Source organism: Nansenia antarctica, assembly GCF_963989245.1.
Source record: "Nansenia antarctica genome assembly, chromosome: 18".
Classification (NCBI taxonomy): domain Eukaryota; kingdom Metazoa; phylum Chordata; class Actinopteri; order Argentiniformes; family Microstomatidae; genus Nansenia; species Nansenia antarctica.
In genome coordinates this window covers 7,528,775-7,538,416 of record NC_137691.1, presented here as the reverse complement: position 1 = coordinate 7,538,416, position 9,642 = coordinate 7,528,775, and the positions used below count along the sequence as shown (strand labels likewise).

Genomic DNA, 9,642 nt, shown 5'->3' with positions numbered 1-9,642 from the left:
CTGCTGTTCCACGTCAGTGTGGACGCCGCCTACTGTGGCAGCTAGCAGTGTTTCCTGTCCAGGAGAAACCACTTCCGGGTTAGAGTCCTGGGATTCGCAGACATTCTCTCTCTGCCCCTCCCTCTTCTCTTCCTTCCCTCCATCATCTCCTCCGTCAGGCGTGTCAGGGATCCCTCCATCCAAGCTGCACCTCGCGGCGCTCTCACACACATCCTCCCCCACTTCCCGTTCCTGCTCTGAACGCGCCCCCGCCTCCTGATCCCCTGATTGGTCGGTGGGACTGTCCTCTGTGTTCTGGTGGCTGTGATTGGCTGGAGCGGGTTGGGCGTCGCCCCAGAAGCTGGACCGGCGGCGGCGAGAGCCCGCCCCCAGGAAGGAGAGGAAGGCCCCCTGGACGGACAGACGTCTGCCTCGCTTCCTGGCCTTGTCCCCCCTGGTCTCCTCCTTTCTCTCCCCCCTGCCCTCCCCCCTCATCGCCACCGTCTCCCCCCCTGTCACAAGTGTAGGGGAGGTAGGGTCAGGGTTAGAGTCAGGGGGACTTGGACTCCCCTCTGGGGGACATGGGGCCTTCAGACGTTTCTCTGGTTCCATCTCTCTCTCCTTCAGCTCAGTCTGACCAGTCCCTCTATCTGTCCCTCTGTCTGTCCCTCTGTCTGTCTCTTTGACTGTCTCTTTCACTGTCTCTCTATCTGTCTCTTTGACTGTCTCTCTATCTGTCTCTTTGACTGTCTCTTTGACTGTCTCTCTATCTGTCTCTTTGACTGTCTCTCTATCTGTCTCTTTGACTGTCTCTTTGACTGTCTCTCTATCTGTCTCTTTGACTGTCTCTCTATCTGTCTCTTTGACTGTCTCTTTGACTGTCTCTCTATCTGTCTCTTTGACTGTCTCTCTATCTGTCTCTTTGACTGTCTCTTTGACTGTCTCTCTATCTGTCTCTTTGACTGTCTGTCTGTCTGTCTCTTTGACTGTCTCTCTGTCTGTCCCTTTGTCTGTCTCTCTGACTGGCTCAGCCGTCTCCTCGTCCAATGAACCCTGCAGGTCCGGAAGGGACTGGAGGAGAGACGAGAAGGAGGAGGGTTAGCATTGTAGAGTACATGACTTCAGCACTATATACTGTATATAATAACGTTAATAAAGAGTGAGGAGTGTGTGTGTGTGTGTGTGTGTGTGTGTGTTGTGTGTGTCCTACCGCAGCCTCCTCCAGGACCTCGGCCTTGGCCTCAGCGACCAGCTCCTTGAGGGCGTGGCCTCCTCGCCCGGCGCAGGGGAAGGGGTGGGCCAACAGCTGCCCCGCCCCCCAGCGCACCTCCGGGTTCTTCTGCAGCGCCCTCCGCAGGAAGTCCTGGAAGTGGGAGGACCTGGGGAGGGAAGGGGCCGGGGGGGCGGGGGGGGGGTAAGTGTACACAGATAAGCATCGGATAGAGAGAGGGACTCAACAGAGGCGGGGTTGGTGTGTGTGTGGGGAGGGGGGGGTTGTGGGCAGGGGTGGAGGCTCACCAGATGCGGGGGTTCTTAAGGGTGGGGGGCGGCGACTTGGTGATCTTCAGTAGGACCCTCATGGGGTTGAGAGAGTGGTGGGGGGGCTCCATCTCGGCCGCCTCGATCAGAGTCACGCCCAGAGACCAGATGTCTGCCTTGGGCCCGTAAGGAGCCTCCTTAGACGTCTCACACAGGATCACCTCTGGAGCCATCCTGGGACGGACACACAGACACACACACACACACACACACACACACACACACACAGGAGTCAAACTTGTCAGGAGTCAAACCTACCAGGAGTCAAACCTACCAGGAGTCAAACCTACCAGGAGTCAAACCTACCAGGAGTCAAACCTGTCAGGAGTCAAACCTACCAGGAGTCAAACCTACCAGGAGTCAAACCTACCAGGAGTCAAACCTACCAGGAGTCAAACCTGTCAGGAGTCAAACCTACCAGGAGTCAAACCTACCAGGAGTCAAACCTACCAGGAGTCAAACCTACCAGGAGTCAAACCTACCAGGAGTCAAACCTACCAGGAGTCAAACCTGTCAGGAGTCAAACCTACCAGGAGTCAAAGCTACCAGGAGTCAGACCTGTCAGGAGTCAAACCTACCAGGAGTCAAACCTACCAGGAGTCAGACCTACCAGGAGTCAAACCTACCAGGAGTCAAACCTGCCAGGAGTCAAACCTACCAGGAGTCAGACCTGTCAGGAGTCAAACCTACCAGTAGGGCGTTCCAATGAAGGTTCCTCTCCGCTGCAGGGTGTGTGTATTCTTGGCTGATACTCCAAAGTCAGCTGGGGACAACAGAGGAGGAGGTTAGATAGACTGAAGAGGAAAGATAGAGAGATGGATGGATGGATGGACTGATAGATAGATAGATAGATAGATAGATAGACAGACAGACAGACAGATAGATAGATAGACAGACAGACAGACAGATAGATAGATAGACAGACAGACAGACAGACAGACAGACAGACAGACAGAAGATCGATAGATAGATAGATAGATAGATAGATAGATAGATAGACAGACAGACATACAGACAGACATACAGACAGACAGACAGGTACCCAGTTTGACCAGTCCCTCCAGGGTGAGCAGGATGTTCCCTGCCTTCACGTCTCTGTGGATGATGTGGTGTTGGTGCAGGTAGGACAGGCCCTGCAGGGTCTGGCAACACACCTCGCTGATCTGCTGCTCCGACAGACCCCGCTCCAGCTCTGTACACACACACACACACACGCACACACACAGGCGCGCACACAGACGCATGCACACACAGACGCATTCACGCACACGCACACACACACACACACACACAGTCGCACACACAGACGCATGCACGCACGTGTGCACACACACACACACACACACGTACAACCGCACACACCACACACACACACACACACACAGAGGTGTTAGGTGTTTCAAGGCTGAGAAGCATCTAATAAACTTAAAATAGCGGCATGTCAGACGGACCTAACATGATGTCATCCAAGGCCCCTCCTGGACAGAACTCAATAAGGATCTACAGAAGAGAGAGAGAGAGAGAGAGAGAGAGAGAGAGAGAGAGAGAGAGATCGGGGCAAGTTAATGTTTTAAGAGCCCCAAGGTTTGCCACTATCTACCTGAGGAACCTGTTGAGTCTAGGAACATGCATTGATGACATCTCTAGGATTGATTACTTGTGTGTGTGTGTGTGTGTGCGTGTGTACGTGTGTGTACGTGAGCACGTGAGCATGTGAGTGCGTGCCTGTGTGTGTGTCTGTGGCCCAGTAGCAGAACAAGCCTCTCACCCACAGCCAGCCCTCAAAGAGAGTGGCCTCCAGCAAGGCCAGGATGTTGTTATGGCGACAGGCTGCCAGGATGTCTATCTCTGTGATGTAGTCCTCCAGCTGCTCCTCGCTGCGGACCTCGATGATCTTCGCTGCTGCCAGGCCCCCGGCCGTCCTGTTCTCGGCCTGGACACAAACACATAACACCAGTCATGTTGTGTTATAGCTCACAGGAACCTCGCAGATGTTTCAGCTCAGAGTCCGATTTTGTCGCACCGCCGAATTCGATTCCATTGTTTTGAATGAGACAATGCACACGGCGTGCGATGCAATTTTATCGCACGGCAACATTCGATTCTCCATTCACACCAATTGAAATAATTCAAAGAATTGAGAATCGAATGTTGTCGTGCGACAAAATCGCACGCCGTGTGCATTGGCCTTAACTCTGGGGAACTTCCTGCAACACCTGGGAAAGCAGACTGAGCAGACAGTACTGGGGTTTATCAGTCTATTCATCAGGAGATTCTTCCATATACGTTATTTTTTTCTAGAAACTAAACATTCAAGTCAAGCCATAGTGAACGGAAAAGAAAAAAAAACCTATGGTTGACATGATTAATAGAATCGCAATAGAACATACAGTCAAGATAGAGCAACAATTTTCTTCTTTTTTCTTTTTTTTTTCTTCATTATTTATTGATTTCATGTCTTTAGTCTTAGTCCTGGATTCTATTTTTTGTTTGCTGTATTTGCCCTGTCTTGTTTTTGTCTTGGTTCACTTAAACTTGCACTATTACTTTGTCACTTATATTTACCAAATGTTATTGTAATTGTATATTTGTTGAAAAAAACTCAATAAACAGATTAAAAAAATAAAAGAAATTTGAGCAACAACAGTAGAGGTGCGCTAGATACAACAGTTATTGACAGTCTTGCCATCCATACTATATCTATCTATTTAGCAATTTAGCACTGCCCATAGCCACCGCCGGCCTTGCTGCAAGCTGTTGGTTCTGGCACTAGGCCTGTTTTCAGTAGAGGTGTTGTCGACCAGAAGTGTTGACAGCACAGGTGTTGTTGACAACAGTGAAGCTGTTAGACAGTAGCTGTTGCTGCAGAGTGGAGAGATGAGGAGGCTGCAGATGCAAGCAGGTTACACTTCAAACAGGAAGTTATCTTCTCTGCAAGTCTGGGTTGACAGGAAGTCACCACAACCACCGCATGGCTTCTCTAAACCATGCTGTACTCTAAACTGCAGCGAAGAGCCCGCTATGCTCTGTCGCCGTGCCGATCATTCACAACACTATAGCCTCAAATCAAAGCTTCAAATCAATAATAGAAAGGGGAGAAACGAATTATTTTGAATTGAAGGGGAATCATACGGTATAACTAAAATCATATCTGCTTTCATGGAATGTTTAGAGGCTGGAAAGAGAAGAGCGGTGGAGGGTAACAGAAGAGAGGGAGGAGGAGAAGAGGAGAGGAGAAGAAGAGGAGAGGAAAAGAAGAGGGATGAGGGTATAGAGGATGAGATAGAGAAGATGCTCGATGGCTTGTTGTCCCCACATGAATAATAACTCAGCTGGAGGCAGGGCTGTTTCTTATCAAGGTAGCTACACAATTATTGTGTACCCTATGTATATGCTTCTATTTATGTGATGTTTGGTATATTTACTGTATATGTTTGGTTTTTGGTTTGTATAGTGTGTCCTCGGTGAGAATGCTAAATAAACTTGAAAACGTGAAACTTGAGAAGGGAAGGCCATCTTGGTTATTTGCTCGAGCCAACTGCCAACCTTCCCGAGGAAAAGAGGAGAAAAGAGGAGAGGGACAAGGAGGAGAAGGAGACTCGTCTTGGCCGCTGTTGTCTAACCTTGTAGACCTTCCCGAAGGCTCCGTCTCCCAGCTCCCCCTGCAGCTCCCAGGATTCCCTGGGGTCCACATCCCGCCGCAGGTTCTCATACTGACGCACCCTCTTCTTCTCTGCTCCCAGACCGAAGATACGCAGTAGCAGGGACGCCATCTCCTCTTCATCCACCTTCCTCTTCCTCCGGGCTCCTCTTCCTCCTCCCCACCTCCTCGCCCTGTCTGGGTGTGTCTGCTGGAACCTCACTGAGCACAACACTACCCTCGCACACACACACACACACACACACACACACACACACACACACGCACACACAGCGCTTTCGTCTCACACACACCCTCTCACACACACCTTCACCCTCCTCTCTCGCACACACAAACACACACACACACACACAGTACCGCCCTCGGTCACACACACCACAACCCCAGGTGTTTCCAACAGTTTCCCAGTGTCATCTTTAGGTCTCCTGTCCTGCTGCTAAAGGGCTTCCTGTAGTTTTGTCCTGTAGTTCCCGAGGAGACAGAACACCACCCTGCAGAGGGCAGAGGCAGGCAGAGACAGTCAGGGTGGAGCGTCAGAGAGCCACTGTGGGCGGAGACATACAGTAGATGATGAAGGTCTCTGTCTGCGTGCACCACTGGTGGCTGCGAGCACCACTGCGAGCACTGCTTGCACCACACACTGCACAGGAAGTCTGTTGCACTCACCACATCCTCTGCAGGGACGTAGAAGGAGAAAACAGGGTATCTGACAGAAGCCTGCAGTGACGTAGATCATAGGGCACAAAGGCCTCGTTCATTTAGAGAGGCATTGATGGCACACTATACAGTTGACCTAGCAAGTCAATTTTATTTGTCACGTGCATATCGTACAGGTACAATGTACAGTGAAATCTTACTGCCGGCTCCTAAGATGTGCTACAAGAGTAAGAAGGTGGAATACAAAAATTCAATTTACAAATTACACGAGCAGGTTTCAAATCACACAAAATCACACTCAAATCACACAGAAAAACAAAGGATATGTACAGTAGGTTGGAGGGGGGGGATGTATGCACAGATGACATTTACAGGTTGGGTAAAACTATACTATTAGGTTGGACTATATAGAGATAAATAGAGATGCAACAGTGTGTACAGGTCAATTTACAAATCAATATATACAGTTTTATAAATAGCAATGATTTACAGGATATACGCATAGTGTATAGGTGATGGGTTATGTACAGATTATGGGTATTCGCATAGTGAATATACTAACATCTATCATAAATATAAGGTGCTGTAGTTAGTCCATATTGCGGGGGGAGGGGGGGGGGCATCCTGCTGGGGGCAGGGGCAGTTGCCTGGCTGTGGCCTAGGTGGTGTCATTCAGGTCACGGATGGAACCCTAGTCAAAACTAAAACCCCATCTTTTTTAATATTGCCTTTAAATTTGTAAATTTGTTTGCGGTTTCTTTTCTCCTATTGACGTGCAGTAAGTGTCCCTTGATTTTCATTTGAAACAATGATATGGACGTGGAGTGGAACTCTGTACAAGCCTTCTGGGCTTCGTTCCCTCCTTGCACAATTTCTTGTGTGCTAAATAAATAAACTAAACTAAACTAAACTAAACTTAATGACTAAATTATTATTATATAATCATTGGAGCACTTTGAGCTGCAACGTTTGCGCTATACAAATAAAAGTTATTAAAAAGTTATATAGGTGGCAGATAGCAAGGTGGGGAGAGTCCTGCAGGAGGTCTGTGTTACTAAGCCTGTGGTTTCACATGAACACAGGAAATGCAAAAAAGAAAACAAATTCTTTGCAACCTGGCCACATAGTGAACACTGCTTCATAAAACTTCACTCAGACAACCCAGATATGATATTGCAAAGCATGTAGGGTAATGTAGTACAGGGCTGCTACAGATTCCATAGCCTACAAAGACATGCTGCTGATGATGTCACAAGAGCAACAAGAGCTCTGACCCACTGCTCTGGTTCTGGTTACCTAGGAGATATCACAGAACTCTGATTATGATACACATAGGTGTGTATATGTATTTATACAGAAGTTATAAACGCCACAAACAGTGTCGTACCAGACAACGAAGAAGACAAGACAACCATTTACCATTGACCATTGACCATTGACCATTGACCATTTACCAAGTACCAGACAATGATCCAATCCAGTGAGATGGACATTCTACAGTACCTGAGCCAAAATCTCCACCTGAGTCCCCAGAACCAGGCCCATGGCCATCTGAAGAGACCTATACTCCGTGCTGCTGGTGAGTTTCTTAAAGGTCCACTATATATATATATATATACTGTATGCCTTGCCACATAAAGCTCTTCAGCATTTACTGATTGATTCAGTTGATATAAATTCATTTTATTTGTATTTCACTTTCTAGTCTTCCAGTTCCAGCCAGCTGTCCCCACAGTCTCTGCTGCTGGTGAGTACATTTCTTAAAGGTGCTAAAACTATATAAATATAATGGAATTTGTATTATTTAGACTCATGAATGCATATGATATGTTGTGTCTAGTGACTCTGCACTGTACACTGGATGTAATCACTTCCACATTAAGTCCAGTGTATCTGCCACATTGTTTTACTCTACTGTATAAATTGCCACATGAAGATCATCAACATTTACTGATTAATACAGTTTATTTAAACTAATTGTATTTGTATTTCACACTCCAGCCTTCGCGCCTGCCTCCAGCCATGGACACGGTGCTAACTCCTTCATGGACTGGACTGCAGCACCTCAGCTGAGCGCTTCCCCTACAGTCTCTGCTGCTGGTAAGGACATTTCTTAACACTAGAACAGCCGTGCCTTTTTTACCTACTATAAGAGCCTATACGACGTTCTGGCGAGATCTTTCTCCAAGGAAGACCTCCGCCGCTTCTTAACTCATCACTTCATAGGAGCTCAGAACCAGAACCAGACCCAGGGACAGGGACAGAATCTCCACCTGAGTCCCCAGAACCAGGCCCATGGCCATCTGAAGAGACCTATACTCCGTGCTGCTGGTGAGTTTCTTAAAGGTCCACTATATATATATATATATATATATATATATATATATATATATATATATATATATATATATATATATATATATACAGTATGTCTTGCCACATAAAGCTCATCAGCATTTACTGATTGATTCAGTTTATATAAATTCATTTTATTTGTATTTCACTTTCTAGTCTTCCAGTTCCAGCCAGCTATCCCCACAGTCTCTGCTGCTGGTGAGTACATTTCTTAAAGGTGCTAAAACTATATAAATATAATGGAATTTGTATTATTTAGACTCATGAATGCATATGATATTTTTTGTCTAGTGACTCTGCACTGTACACTGGATGTAATCACTTCAACATTAAGTCCAGTGTATCTGCCACATTGTTTTACTCTACTGTATAACTTGCCACATGAAGATCATCAACATTGACTGATTAATAGAGTTTATTTAAATACATTGTATTTGTATTTCACACTCTAGCCTTCCTGCCTGCCTCCAGCCGTGGACACGGTCCTGACTCCTTCATGGACTGGACTGCAGGACCTCAGCTGAGCGCTTCCCCTACAGTCTCTGCTGCTGGTAAGGACATTTCAAACACTTAATCAGCCATGACGGGTTTGTGAGTAAAAAAAACATGTTATATCTTTGCACTCAATCAAATTTCAGGACCCTCCTTTCATGACTTTTCCTAGATATGTGCCGTTCTACCACCCAGTATCTTTACATTTTCAAAATCACATCAGGATAAGCTAATATAAAGCTATTTTGCAGTTTTTCTGTGTAGGAAGCAGGATAATTTACAAGCGGCCAACTAGTGGTCGTTGTGTGTAAATAGCAGATTTACATTCTAAAGAGAGGCTCTTTTAGTAGGTAAAAAGGCACAGCTGTTCTAATAAGGTCCACAATATATATATAATAGTTTATTTAAATTAATTTTGTTTGTATTTCACACTCTAGCCTTCCTGCTTGCCTCCACCCATGGACACGGTCCTGACTCCTTCATGGACTGGACTGCAGGACCTCAGCTGGGCCACAGCAGCCAGCAGAGTGTCAAAAGGACTTGCGGAAGCACCCCAACCCAAGACATGAACCGCAAGAGGCAAAGGATATAGACGGGAGTCGACCAGACCACCTGACCCATATTGAGACCAACTGATCTCCTCTGACCCATATTGAGACCAACTGATCTCACCTGACCCATATTAATTTTAATAAATAATTTTGCCATTTAGCAGACGCTTTTAATCCAAAGCAACTTACAATTACGAATTACAGGGACATTCCCCCTGGAGTAACTGAGGGCTAAGTGCCTTACTCAAGGGCACACTAGTAGTGGTGTGGTTTCAGGCGGGATTTGAACTCACAACCTTCCGATCACAAGTCCAACTCACTATCCACTAGACCACCACTACCTATATTGGGACCAACTGATCTCCTCTGACCCATATTGAGACCAACTGATCTCACCTGACCCATATT

General features: G+C 47.0%; 1 protein-coding gene across 1 annotated transcript in view; it reads right to left on the bottom strand.

Moving 5' to 3' along the window:
• Nucleotides 1-5,291, bottom strand: part of LOC308173542 (STE20-like serine/threonine-protein kinase) — a gene marked incomplete at both ends in the record, with an annotated part of 20,808 nt that extends 15,517 nt beyond the window's left edge. Inside the window, 9 exons of the mRNA XM_080548569.1 lie at nucleotides 1-491; nucleotides 1,032-1,050; nucleotides 1,190-1,358; nucleotides 1,498-1,692; nucleotides 2,209-2,281; nucleotides 2,561-2,710; nucleotides 2,970-3,018; nucleotides 3,287-3,451; nucleotides 5,142-5,291. The exon at nucleotides 1-491 is cut by the window's left edge and continues 19 nt beyond it. Of these exons, the coding sequence (XP_080404695.1) occupies nucleotides 1-491; nucleotides 1,032-1,050; nucleotides 1,190-1,358; nucleotides 1,498-1,692; nucleotides 2,209-2,281; nucleotides 2,561-2,710; nucleotides 2,970-3,018; nucleotides 3,287-3,451; nucleotides 5,142-5,291 (1,461 nt within the window). The remainder of the gene's footprint in view (nucleotides 492-1,031; nucleotides 1,051-1,189; nucleotides 1,359-1,497; nucleotides 1,693-2,208; nucleotides 2,282-2,560; nucleotides 2,711-2,969; nucleotides 3,019-3,286; nucleotides 3,452-5,141) is intronic.
• Between the last annotated feature and the right edge of the window lie 4,351 nt (nucleotides 5,292-9,642).